Consider the following 14,064-nt stretch of genomic DNA (forward strand, 5'->3'; position numbering starts at 1 on the left):
TGAATATATTTAATTGGTATTTCTAAAAGATACTTCCAAGCTTCTGGCACCCAAGGAGGAGATGTTAACTCTCCTTGTTGTCATGAAACACGTTTTATTCTTTTGCTGTGATAATTTCAATGCTGAAAACACTGAATAAATTACCTGTCATAAAATAATGATTAGTATATTTGATGATATTTCAAAACTATCAACTAATTAAACAGAAGTTGTTTAGATTTTTAAAAGGATTTATTTTATTCAAAGACTAAAAAACAGTTTTTGGTAAGGTGAATAAGAAGGAATATTTCTTCTGTAGAATTATTTTTGTAAAGTGATATCTGATGGTTTTTTCCCCCTAAAACCTACATTCTCTGCAAAGTATTGCTGATTATACTTTTCTAGTAATCTACTTAATTTTTCATTACCTTAAATATTTCAATACCAATATATTTTCATTGTTCAATTTGATCTTCAATTCTTTGATACTACGAAAAAAAAGGGAAAAAACGCCGATACGGTGACATTTATTTTTGCCGTTGTGTTTGACGACTTTTTAAATTGGGGAGAAATGGAAAGGTACGTGTCTGCGTTTAATTCGTGAGCGAGCAAAGTAGAAACGCTGGCTGTTCACGGAAACCGTTAACCGAGCGGGCCTGCTCTCCCCTAATAAAATCAACCTCGGCGCGCAGACGAGGGCCGCCCGCGCTCGCCCCGGCGCGCCGCCAGGGGGCGGAGCTCCGCTCCCTGCCGCGCGCCGGAAGCCGGACACCATCGAGCCGCGGTCCTCCCGCGTGCCTAGAGCGGAGGCGACGGTGCGCTGGGCGGCGGGCGCTGGCGCTGGGCGAGGATCCCGGGCCGTGCTGGACCCGCCTGGCTGGCCCTGAGGGGCGGTGCTGGGCGCGTGGTGTGTGCGCTCCGTCTGGGAGGGCCCTGCAGACCCGGGCTGGGGAGCGGCGGGTGTCCTAGGTGCAGAGAAGCTTCTGCGACGGAGGGCCCGCAGGCCGGGTGGGGGGCCGGGGGCGTCCCGAAGCTGCGGATCTGCTGACCTGGGCCCAGCGTAGGCTGCGCTTGTTTCGTCCGCTGAGCGCGGTTTTAAGCAGGTGTTGAAGGTAAGCCTTAGAACGTAGTGCCTGAGCAGAAACCTGAAGAACATGAAAAGACCTGTGTGGCCTTTGGGCGCACGCGCTTTCAGGCAGAGGGCACAGCAGGTGCAAAGGCCTCCAGGCTTGCTTGGCATTCTCGAGGAATAGCAAGGAGACCGGGAATGTAGACGCGACCGTAACGAACGGGGGCGGGGTGTGTAGAGGACGGTATCGAGAGGCTGGGGGGCGGGAGGACGTGTTTGCTGTGGAAGTAATTTGGTGTGAAGAATTTTTGGACGATTTTAAGCAGAGGGAAAACATCTGATTTATGTTTTAAAGCGTCTATAGCTGGGAACTCACGGTGAGATAAGACCGTAAGGCCGCGAGAATGGAGTCAGGGAAACTATTGCAAGTAATTCAGGTGGGAGATGCGGCTATCTTGGACTTGTGTTATGGTAGAAGTGGTTAGTCGTGGTCAGATTAATGATCTACCTGGAAGGCGGAGCCAGCAGTCCTTGCTGTTGGATCAGATGTGGATTGTGAGAGAGAGAAGGCAAAGTAAGTCCAAGGGTTTGGAGGAAAGGTCTGAGGTTGAGCTTTGGGATCTTGTGTAAGTTACTACACTCTCCATGTCTCAGTATCCTTCTCTGTGCAATGAAGTTGGCAACTGTGTCTTGATACAGTTGTGTGAAGATTAAACGCATTAATACTCATAAAATACATAAAACAGTTGTGTTGGCTTATTGTTTTATTACGCTGAGACATGAAGGGTATATGGGCACTAATGACAAAAAAAATTGGTGAGTTGAAGAGTGTTCGATGTGGAAGGACCCAGGAACAGGAAAGAGTATCATAAATTTGGGGAACTGAAAGTTCATTAGCTCATAAGAAAATTTTAAGCCATATTAAATGTCTTTAACTTGATACTTAGGGTAGTGATGAGTCACTAAATGCAGTAAATGCACAGCAGAGATACAGTCCTATCTTCTCTTTAGAAATATCACTGTTTGCAGTGTGGGAAATAGATTGGTGAGTCAGAAAGATCAGTCACAGTAGTCTGGATAGGAGGAGATGGTGGCAAGGGGGATGAAGAGGAGAGAATAGATTTGAGAGCTATTTAGGCAGAATCAATAGATCTTGATTGATCTGATGCACAAGATGTGAAAGTAGGCTGGAAGGGTCCATTTATCATATTATTTATTATATATTGTGTTTGATGCATTTAGTCATGTCATAGAAATGACCACCACTAATTCAGCAGCATATGCTATGTATCTGTATTAGAGTTCTCCAGAGAAGCAGAACCGGTAGGAAATACATAGACATAGACACGTAGGGACAGATTAATTATGAGGAATTGGTTCATGAAATTACAGAGACTGGCAAGTCCCCAAGATCTGCAGGGTGAGTCAGTGAGCTGGAGACCCAGGAGAGCCGATGGTTTAGTTCCATTCTGAGTCCGAAGGCCTGAGAACTGGGAGATCTGATGGTGCAGGGACAGTAGGAAGTAAAAGGCCAGCAGTCTCGAGATCCAGGAAGAGCTGATGTTTCCATTTGAGTCCGAAGGCAGGAAAAAAGCTGATGTCCTCATGTGACGGCAGTCAAGCAGGGAGAATTCTCTTACTTGGGGGAGAGTCAGCCTTTTTGTTCTATTGAGACCTTCAACTGATTGGACGAAGCCCACCTACATTATAGAGGGCGTCTGTTTTACTCAGTCCACTGATGTAAATGTTACTTTCATCCCAAAACACACTCACAGAAACCCCCAGAATAATGTTTGACCAAATATCTAGGCACCCCATAATCAGGTGTTCACATAAAATTAACTGTTGCAATACCAAACTTTTATTTCTGGTTAATAATCATCACTTTCTTTGACTTTTTCATTTCTATTAAGAACAGTAGGATTTGGGGCACCTGGGTGGCTCAGTCGTTAAGCGTCTGCCTTCGGCTCAGGTCATGATCCCAGGCTCCTGGGATCGAGCCCCTCATCAGGCTCTCTGCTCAGCGGGAAGCCTGCTTCTCCCACTCCCACTCCCCCTGCTTGTGTTTCCTCTCTCGCTATCTCTCTCTCTGTCAAGTAAATAAATAAAATCTTTAAAAAAAACAGTAGGATTTGACTTTTTAAATTTTAAGTCCATTTTTCGACCAATATATATATATATGTATCTGGTGGGAGTTACCATCCACATCCAGGACTGTATAACAGCAAACTGTATTTGGAGCCCAACCAGGTTTTATAGTGTTTTTAAACCCAAGAGCCAATTTTCACAATTAATTTAGGTGTCTGTTTAATCCAGAACAATACCTCTTTTTATTTTTGTGAAATTGACTGTTGTAGATGAGCTGCATTCAGGATTTATCTGAAAGTCTCCTCATTATTAGATTCATATGAAACATTTAGTAAAAATGCTGCGTAAGTGATAAGGCACAAGGTCAGTTGTCTGACTGTTGGTGTTGCTGGGCTTGATCATTTAAGTTTGTGGCTTCCAGATGTCTCCATTGTTTTTTTGTAATTAATAAGCAGTCAGCATGGTGGTTCTTGGAGACTGTGAGAGTGTCCTTTCTCCCCACTCCTTTTGCCCAGTGACTTTACCCATTTGTGGTCTTTGGTTCAATTAGTTATTTCATCAAGCTGCAAAATGGTGATCTTTTCAGATTTATTATTCCTGCTCTGTCAGCTGGCAGTCTTGTGTAGAACAAAGTTTTCTTATTTTGTATGTGTGTTCTGTTTTTAGGAATGGTTGTTTTGGAGAGAAAGAAATTGATAGTAATTATTGGAATTGTAGGAACCCAGCAAAGGTGTATTGCTGTGGTTACTGTTACTACTACAGCTACTGTTTCTGTGATTCTTTTTTTTTTTTTTTTTTTTGGTAAAGATTTATTTATTTATTTGAGATTGGGGGGAAGGGGAGAGGCAGAGGGAAAGGGAGAAGCAGACTCCATTGAGCAGGGCACCCGATGCGGGACTTGATCCCAGGACCCTGGGATCATGACCTGAGCCGAAGGCAGACACTTAACCGACTGAGCCACCTGTTTCTGTGATTCTTGTTTTTACATTTTCAGGAGGAGACCGTGGAAAGGAAGTTCTCCAGGGCAGAGACCGCAAGCCGGCTGACGCTGGGGATGGCGACAGCACTGGCTAATGCCCATTCCCCAGCTCCTCTGAATCTGAAGAAGGAGGGGCTTCGGATAGTGAAGGAGGATCCCTGCTCTACTTGGGAACAGGGATTCAAGCTGCCAGGAAACAGCACCGGCCTTGGACAAGAACCGCTGTGCAAACAGTTCAGGCAGTTGCGATATGAAGAGACCACAGGACCCCGCGAGGCGCTGAGCCGGCTCCGGGAGCTCTGCCGTCAGTGGCTGCGGCCCGAGACGCACAGCAAGGAGCAGATCGTGGAGCTGCTGGTGCTGGAGCAGTTCCTGACCATCCTGCCCGAGGAGCTGCAGGCCCGGGTGCGGGAACACCACCCGGAGAGCGGCGAGCAGGTGGTGACTGTGCTGGAGGATTTGCAGCCAGAGCTTGGAGAAGCAGGACAACATGTGGTAAGGAGCAGATTCGTTCTTTTGCAGAAAAGCAGGAGCTGAGACCTTGGGCCGGAGAGGTGGGCATGAGCTCGGTAGCAGGAGAACTGCTAAGCTTTGGTTCTGTTTCTTTCCAGTCTGGCTGCTCGAAGCTGTAGGTCAGCCTCCCCTGCTGTCTGCTGGGATGAACTGAACGTGCTGATTCCCCAGCCGCTTTTCTCCACCCCCCCGACCCCTGGTTTCTCTACTCCTTCCTCACGTGGAAGTGTTTCCTGAACAGTTTCCGCCTAAGCCCACATGTCCCTAACTGTGCCTACATAACCGTCCCTAGGGCCCAGACCAGGCAAAGAAGCAGAAGATGCTCGCAGAGGAGGCAGCCCCTGTGGAAGCAGCGCGGGAGCCACAGGTCCAGGCTGAGCGTGACATCCCAAAGCCTGAAGAAGAGAAGGGTAAGAAACAGCTGCATCTTCTCACGTGGGACAGCTTTGGCGTCCCCTCCGGCGGCCCAGCTTTTGTGTTTGTTTTGAGTCGGGTTTATTGAGGTATAATCTACACACATTAGAAATCACTCTGTAAGTGTCCGGGTCAGTGAGTTTTCACAAATGTGACAAAACTCAGTCTTCTAATCACCGCCACAATCTAGATCTGGAGGATTACTATCACCCCAGACATTTCCCCCCATCCTTTCCTTGGTGTTTCTGTTCAGCAGAAACCAAAGGCCTCTCCTGTGCCACCCTTCATCTCCTCCTCCTTCCAGCTACCATGGGGGTGAATAAACAAGGTTCACTGGTTTCTCACCCGAGGCAAAGAACCCCAGCCACGTGGGCCAGTGCTCATTTTTTCTTGTCTCCTTCAAGTTGGTGTAGTATTATTACTGTCCTTTCTTTCTAAATGTCACCTAGATTGGTTTTTCACTGTATTTTCTTTGTCACTGAAATTCCTCTTTGTTGTTTCTATCCCTTACATTTTTTTTTAAAGATTTTATTTATTTATTTGAGAGAGCGCATGCGAGAGCATGAGTAGCGTGAGGAGCAGGGGGAGAAGCAGGCTTCCCATTGAGCAGGGAGCCCGATGCGGGGCTCAATCCCAGGACCCCAGGATCATGACCTGAGCCGAAGGCAGGTGCTTCACCGACTGAGCCACCCAGGTGCCCCATCATGGGCTTATATTTTAAATATGACAAGTAAATGTAGTCACAGTAGATCCGTGACACTGTCCCTTGCCCTCCCGGTCTGTTGAAAATGCTGTTTTACACTCAAAGTTTAGGTCGTTTTCCGGTTTCAGAGCTGCCCCTGCTTTTTAGTTGTTCATGTCATTAGATCATTGCTGGAAAAGGATCTCTCTTCCTTTAAGCCCTCCCTCCCCTGTACGTGGCTGCAGGAAGATGTGCACAAGGCGCCTCGCACCGGATTCGCTGTCTCTGGCTTCTCCTTGCGAGTCCTCCACTGTTTCCTTTGGCTCTCATGTGCTCTCCCTTTGCAGTTGATCTGCTGCCTTTATGTGGCTCACAGTCATGAACTTGCACTAGCTTGTTATTGGTGCTGCTGAGGACCTCTCTCTCCTGCTTTCTGTCTCATTCCAACTTTGCGTCCTCATTCAGGTTCCTGGCCTTGGAAGGCCCATTCTACTCACCTACCTGTGCCTGTGTGTCTGAGCTTGGGTTTTATTCATCAGACATTGCTTACGCTCTTTCACGTACCAGACATATGAGCAAATTATTACAACATCAAGATACTTGGTATCTGTTGAGCCACACAGGAAAGCAACTGCTGCTGTCCAAGGAGATCAGGACAGTTCAAGTCATTTCTGTGAACTTCATGTTACCCTTGAGGGTAAAACCCAGTAGTTTTGATCTGTTGGTGAGGACAGTGAGCCCAGAGGGTTTAGATTACACAGCCAGTCAGTGATAAAATGGGCTCTGTGTCTGCATTTCTTCATTTCCAGTACGTTCTCTTTCTTATTGGCCCCAGGGCCCTCAGTTGACCTTGCTTTTTTATACTCCAGCTGACAAACCATTTTCAAGAATGTACAGCCATGCCCTTTGAGACTGTTCGCTTGCTTGCTAACTTTGTGTGCTGTGTGTATGTCACATGATCAAGTTCAAACCATTTAAGATAAGCTGCCTCCTGCCACAGTCCCCATCCTCCCCCAAGCAGCCACTGTTAACAATTTCTTGTGTACCATTGCGTGTATATTCTGTGCAGATGCAAGCATCCACAACATTTCCACTTGGCACACATGGCTTGATTTAAATTTATTCCTCCTAATTGCAGATTCCCTTCCCTAAGCATCAAAAAACAAGTAATTGGTAGTATATATTTAATGTTTCAGGTGAGGAGACAAAGATTGAGAATGGGAAGACGGTGGTAGAGACAGATTTTTTTGGAGGAGTGGAATCATCTGGGAAAGTATCTGAACCCATAGAACCTCGTCGTGAGGACCCTAACTTGGAAGGGCAGCAGGTCAAGCCCAAGGAGAAGACTGAATATAAATGCTCAGACTGTGGGGAGGGATTCACCCAGTGCTCAGACCTGATTAGACACAAAGGGACACACACACAAGGGAAGCTCTGTGAATCTGAGGCTTGTCAGAGTCCTAGTCCTACTGCACATCAGAAAATCCGCTCTAGAGAGAAAGGTCATCAGTGTCACGAGTGTGGGAAAGCCTTTCAGAGAAGTTCACACCTTGTCAGGCACCAGAAAATCCATCTTGGAGAGAAGCCTTATCAGTGCAAAGAGTGTGGAAAGGTCTTTAGCCAGAATGCAGGCCTTTTGGAACACCTCAGAATCCATACTGGAGAGAAACCTTACCTGTGCATCCATTGTGGGAAGAACTTCAGGTGCAGCTCCCACCTCAACCGACACCAGAGAATTCACAGCCAGGAGGAGCCCTGTGAGTGCAAGGAGTGTGGGAAGACCTTCAGTCAGGCCCTTTTCCTCACCCACCACCAGAGAATCCACAGCCACTCCAGAAGCCATCGCTGTAACGAGTGCGGGAAAGCCTTCAGTTTGACCTCGGACCTTATTCGCCATCACAGGATTCATACTGGAGAAAAGCCTTTTAAGTGTGCCGTATGCCAGAAAGCCTTCCGACTGAACTCCCACCTGGCTCAGCACGTGAGAATCCACAACGAAGAAAAACCCTATGAGTGTAATGAATGTGGCGAAGCCTTCAGGCAGAGGTCGGGTCTTTTTCAGCATCAGAGATATCACCACAAACACAGTCTGGCTTGATGGGGCATCCTCTCTGCAAGGAACATGACGGACAGTATGTTGACAAGCAAACAGCACTTTAGGAAGAGTCACTCCAGCCAATTCTAGCCTCAGAGAACTCCAGGGGGCCAAGCGGGAGGCTCTTGTCCCTTCACTTGTGCTCAGCCTTGGACCAGAATGATTTGATCCTCGATGGGACTGTGGGAACAAGCAAAGCAACATTCTTCACTGCAGGACTTCTCTGAGCCTTTAACATGGTAAATGCATGATTGCACACCTCCCAAGTAGTAGAGAGCCTCATGAGTGAGGGCTTTGAAGTCAGCAGTGAGTCAGTCAAGTATCCACGGATTTATAGGCTTGAACAGAACAAGAGCAGGTCAGTATTTTTGCATCTGCTACAGCAACAGCTATAAAATAAAACTAATGATGTTTGGAAATACACCACTCTCAAAGTGCAGGTTAATGGTGGGCATTTTCCCCCACTGGTTTTACTAACCAACCCCTACTGTCATCCCCCCCACTTTCCCCACCCCCAGTCAGCAGAAGCATTTTGGAAAGCACAGAAAATTTAATTTGACCACTTCCCACCCCATTCTTGCCACAATACTTCACTGATTCAAGTTGGAAATCAAGGTTTTACTTAAAGTGTGGAAGACATTTCATAAGTCATTTGAATGAATTCAGGTAGCAGCTGTTTTACTTGATAACTCCGGTGCCAGGATAGTTGGCTCCTGCATAGACACTGTTTAGTAAGTGGGGAAAGAAATTAGACTTTTTCCATTTAATACTGATAATGCAATTTTATTTTATTTTTTTATAGATTTTATTTATTTGAGAGAGAGAGCATGAGCAGGGGGGAGGGTGGAGGGAGAGAAGCACACTCTCTGCTGAGCATGGAGCCTGACACAGGGCTCGATCCCAGGACCCTGAGATCATGACCTGAACCAGAATCAAGAGTCAGATGCTTAACCAACTGAGCCACCTAGATGCCCCTGATAATGTAATTTTAAAATGTTGCTTGTTCTGGAGTTCTTTGGAAGTCAATAAAGTCAGCTGGGAGGAGATCATGATTTTATACTGTGAATACCAAAATGTCATGGTAATGATGAAGAGTGTTGTGCTTAGGGGAGTCCACTCCTGATTGTTAGTAGCTGAATAGGGTATTGTGTCTGGAAAAAGTGTCTCAGTCTGCCACGAGAATGAACCCTCGTGTATTGTTGAGGGTTTGGTGCATCTGCATATAGTTTAGAAACAAACGAGGAGTGACTTCACAAAAGCTTGTTTTTCTCTCAGGTAGAAAAATCTGGAGACATGCAGTCCAGGACTGATAAAGTGGTTCCATGACACCACTAGGGACCCTGCTTCTGCTTTTCTGCTCCAACATCCTAGTGCACACTATCAGTCCTGAGGTTGTCACATGATGCTTGGTAGCTGCTGAAGCTCCAGCCATCACATGCAAAGTGCAGACAGAGGCAGAAGGAGAAAGATGCCTCCCAGCTCAGCCAACCCTCTGTGAGCAGCCTCCCAGAAGTCACTTCCACACATACGCTACAGGCCAAAACTTGGGAAAGGGAGTCTGGAGAGCGTGTCTTGTTGTGGTTTGCAGAGTGCCCAGCCAAAACAGCTTCTGTCACTAGGAAGAGAGGGGAGCATGAAGGCTGGAACAGGCACTTTGCAGTCTTTGACCCACTTCCCACCTGCTGCGTGCGGTGGGACCAGGTGCCACCGTTAATACCATTTCCTGGAGGAGGACCAAGTCTGTGGGAGAAGCAGTGCGACCTTTTGTGGCACTAAAGAATTTCACGGGAACAGTCATGTTCCATTCCTTAGGAAGTCGTAAAGCTATCTGTCTTTCAATCTGCCGATGAATAAAATTAAGTTGATATCAGGGATTTTCTCCCAAGTGTTTTGATGGCTGTGCTGAGGTCAGTACCTAAGCATTCAGCTCTGTGTCATAGTTTAAATCTATTTGATTCTGTTCTGTTTTAGAAGGAAAGAACAGAGAATGTCTGTTTCCTTCTCTGTTAAGAAGGAAGAAACGGGCACCTGGGTGGCTCAGTCGTTAAGCGTCTGCCTTTGGCTCAGGTCATGATCCCAGAGTCCTGGGATCGAGCCCCTCATCCGGCTCCCTGCTCAGTGAGAAGCCTGCTTCTCCCTCTCCCACTCCCCCTGCTTGTGTTCCTGCTCTCACTATCTCTCTCTCTGTCAAATAAATAAAATAAATAAATAAATAAATGTGTAGACTTGGGGCGCCTGGGTGGCTCAGTCGTTAAGCGTCAAGATCGTAATAAAGTCAGGTCCTAGGGGCGCCTGGGTGGCTCAGTCGTTAAGCGTCTGCCTTTGGCTCTGGTCATGATCTCAGGGTCCTGGGATCGAGCCCCACATCGGGCTCCCTGCTCAGCGGGAAACCTGCTTCTCCCTCTCCCACTCCCCCTGCTTGTGTTCCCTCTCTCACTGTGTCTCTCTCTGTCAAATAAAATCTTAAAAAAAAAAAAAAAAAATTTCTCATGAAAAAGCAATGACGACAAGAGTCAAAGTATGAAGAGTGATATACCCTTAAATATCTGGAAAATTTAGCTTTCTTTGTGGTGCTTCTGTAGTACACGCATTATAAGTTTTCTAAATTCCTTGGTACCTTAACCAACCTAATCCCTCACACAGTCCCAAAGGAAATGGTGTTCTCATCAGTACCCTGGGGGCATACCCATAACCACTTGGACATAAATGTTGGATACAGGCATATTTAATTTATTTTTTAAAATTTTTTTGAAAGAGAGCATGGGGGTGGGGAGGGTAAGTGGGAGTGGGGGCAAGAGAATCTCAAGCAGGCTCCACGCCCAGGACCCCAGACAATGACCTGAGCCGAAATCAAGAGCCAGGTGCCCCTGGATACAGGTATATTTTAATAACATGCTTTTCTTTTCTATTCTTGAAGATTATAGAAACATTGAACAAAGGGCAAAATGTTATAACAGATCTTGTTGAAGGTTTTGCTTGCAATGCAACACATGATAGATGCTCTAGAAGGAAAGCTGAAACTCTATTCAGAGGGCAGCAACCCAGAAAGGATGAGCTGTATTGCAAAGTGTCTTCTACTGATCAGCTTTTCTGTTGGGATAGTATCCTATAATGTTCAAAAAAGAGTGGTACTTGTGTGTCTTCATTTCCTGTTCACTCTCCTGTTTAAAAAACTGATAAAGTTATTAATAAGTGTGCCATTATAAATGTAGTATGGAAAAACAGGAAAGGGAAAAATAAAGCCCCTAATTTTCACCTGTCAAAAAGAATCACTGTTTAATGTGCATATATACACACACATACTCGAATTGTGATTAGTCATTACTAATAATTTCTGCTTAATTTTCAATATAATTGTCCATGTTTATCTTCATAAATTCTTAATAAATTAACTCTTGTTTATTATGATAGAAATTTATATATTTTGTAAAAACCTTGAAAAATGTAAAGAAAGCAAATCATCCTGCTTCATGGGTCAGGTATAATCCCTTAATAAAGTATTTTGAGATACTGATCTTTTTTTATGCATAGAAACACTTTACTTTTCTACTGGATTTCATATCATGAACAGTTTTGATTTGTAAAAGAAAAGGACAGTCCATTTGCCTATCTGCCCAGTCCATCCTAGACCAGTTCTGCCATGATCCTGGGTGGACAGCTTGCCATGTGACCCTTCTCTGACCACTGAGGTTTGGATCGGGTGGGGGACCCCTAAGCCAGGCTTGGTCATTTGGATACCCCCAGAAGTTCGATATTGGGTCACAGATTCTAGTTCATCTCTGTTAGACATTTGAACAAGAAACTAATCTAGAGCTGGAACCATTTTTGTGGTCACATAAAAACCAAATAGAAACAAACCAGCCTAGTGAAAAGTAAAAGAATGAAAGCAAGTCTTGAAGCTGGGACCCTATGAAGGCTCAGTGCAACTCAGGATAAACGACTCCGGCCCTCAGCTCCTGAGGTCCACCACACTCCCAGCTGGTCCTGGGAGTCCAAGGAACACCCTGTTTCCTTCTGTTAAAGGTTTCTTTTAAGTCATTTTGATTGGGTTTCTGAACCTTGCTAACAAACCCAAAAATCCCTGATTAAGACACCCAGATAACTAAAAGTCTTCATGGAAGATCATTTATTTTTATTAAAAAAAAATTTTTTTTAAAGATTTTATTTGAGAGGGTGAGCAAGAGTACAAGCAGGAGGAGGGGCGGGGGAGAGGGAAAAGCAGACTCCCTGCTAAGCAGGGAGCTGATGCAGGACTGGAACCCAGGACCCTGATATGACCTGAGCTGAAGACAGCTGCTTAACCAACTGAGCCACCCAAGCATCCGGAGAGAATTTTAATATAGGTTGCACAATATTCTATGGTGTATGTTCCCATTGTTAGTCGTTTAGTTTATAGTTTGTCACCACAAACATTTCAGTAAACATCCTTGGACATAATAGCCTTGCTCACTGTAGAATTCTTTTCCTTCATTCAATTCCTGAAACTAGGATGAATGAGACAAAGGGTAGGCACATTTTCTAAGGCTTTTGATTCATTTGCCAGATTGCCCTCCAGAAGGGTTATACTAATCTGTGCCTTCTGTTAGCAGTCTGTGAAAATGCCCGTTTTTCCATACCCACATCAAACCTGGGAATTACTCTTTTGCACATTTGACAATCTGGTGCGTACGAAATGAGTCTTTTTTTAAGGGGTTTTAGAAGAATACTTTTGCTGCCAAAGTTGAACATCTACTTGCATGTGAATTGGTCATTTATAATTCTGGTCTTGTGAACAGCTATGCTCACATTTTTCTGGATTTTTCTATTAGATTCTTTTAAATAGCAGTGCCCTTTAAAATTAATAGGGGGGGCTGTATATATTAAATTTTAGATGCACATGCTCTTTGACAGATCAATTCCAATATGTAGTATTTAAGCTGGAATTATAAAAATATGTGAAGATACTGTTCTCTGCAGCATTATTTACTGTGGGCAAATAGACACACATATATACACATGTCCTATGAAACAATAGGGATAGTTAGGTAAATTGGTGGGCGTCCATACAACGGAAACCATGAGGCTGTTAAAAAATAAGCGGATACGGAAAGATCTCCAAACTGTGTTAACAGAAGAGGCTGAGGTGTAAATTCATGTTGTGAGCCCATGAGGTTAAAAATACATAGCTACATACTCACTGAAATGTTTATTGCTACTATGTGGCTGGTAGTGTCCTGGGAAAACCCACACAAAATACTAACAACGGTTAACTTTGGGGATGGGGTACTTTTCGTTTCATAGTTTCTAAGCAACTTGATTTTTATTGGGCATACATGATCTACATATTTAAATTTTAAGAACTTGTGCCGCTCGCTAGATTGTAATTGTTCATCTGACCAGCGACCTGAGGATACTAAAAAGGGCGTCTCGGCTTTGCCATCTTGTTTTTGTTTTTTTTAAGATTTCTTATTTATTTCACAGAGCAAGGCACAGCGAGAGGGCGCCCGATGCGGGGCTCGATCCCAGGACCCGGGATCCTGACCTGAGCCGCCCACGGGGCCCTGCCATCTTGTTTCTAACCGAAACCGTTCACAGAGGCGAAGGGCCTGCTCGGGTCTTCGGGACGCGCCTGCGCGGGACGGCGGCAGGGGTCCTCCCGGCGCACTAGAGAGAAGGGCGGCCTCGATCCTAGAGAGGCCGGGCCGCGTTCCTAGAAAAGCCGCTACTCGGCTGCCCGCGCAGCCGAAGACGCTTTGGAGATGCGGGCTCGCCGCCGCCCGGGACCTGTGGCGAGGCCGCCGCGTCTTCGCTGAACACGTTTCTTGAGCTTTTGGTCCGCTGACCAGCCGTCGGACGCGCGCATATTGCGCGCCCGCTTAGTGCCTCCGGAGTGCTCCGAGCGCCGCGGGTGCCCCTCCGTGCCTTCTCCGACCGCCGCGCTGCGCGGACACCAGGTGGGAGCCGGGCTCGCTGGGGCCGTGTGGACGGGGCCTCCGACCTCGAGGAGCGGGAGCCGGGCTCGCTGGGGCCGTGTGGACGGGGCTTCTGTCTTCGCGGGGCGGGAGCCGGGCTCGCTGGCGCCGTGTGGACGGGGCCTCCGACCTCGGGGGGCGGGAGCCGGGCTCGCTGGGGCCGTGTGGACGGGGCTTCTGTCTTCGCGGGGCGGGAGCCGGGCTCGCTGGCGCCGTGTGGACGGGGCTTCTGACCTCGGGGGGCGGGAGCCGGGCTCGCTGGGGCCGTGTGGACGGGGCTTCCGACCTCGGGGG

At 46.6% G+C, this 14,064-nt stretch overlaps 2 protein-coding genes across 3 annotated transcripts in view; both read left to right on the forward strand.

The window, feature by feature from the left end:
* The first annotated feature begins 811 nt into the window (after window positions 1-811).
* Window positions 812-8,075, forward strand: ZSCAN26 (zinc finger and SCAN domain containing 26). Its single transcript, XM_034985851.1, has 4 exons — window positions 812-1,091; window positions 4,131-4,610; window positions 4,921-5,038; window positions 6,921-8,075. The coding sequence occupies exons 2-4, from the start codon at window positions 4,191-4,193 to the stop codon at window positions 7,820-7,822; spliced, it is 1,440 nt and encodes a 479-aa protein (XP_034841742.1). The 5' UTR covers window positions 812-1,091; window positions 4,131-4,190; the 3' UTR covers window positions 7,823-8,075.
* A 5,310-nt stretch (window positions 8,076-13,385) lies between these two features.
* The window catches only part of PGBD1 (piggyBac transposable element derived 1), a 25,485-nt gene continuing 24,806 nt past the window's right edge, over window positions 13,386-14,064 (forward strand). The window contains exon 1 of one of the 2 annotated variants that reach the window (XR_004675831.1): window positions 13,386-13,752. The gene's annotated coding sequence lies outside the window, so the exon portion shown is untranslated. The remainder of the gene's footprint in view (window positions 13,753-14,064) is intronic. The other variant, XM_034985817.1, reaches the window with a different exon arrangement.

This window comes from Mirounga leonina, unplaced genomic scaffold (genome assembly GCF_011800145.1).
Source record: "Mirounga leonina isolate KUSES-001 unplaced genomic scaffold, KU_Mleo_1.0 Mir_366, whole genome shotgun sequence".
Taxonomy (NCBI): Eukaryota; Metazoa; Chordata; class Mammalia; order Carnivora; family Phocidae; genus Mirounga; species Mirounga leonina.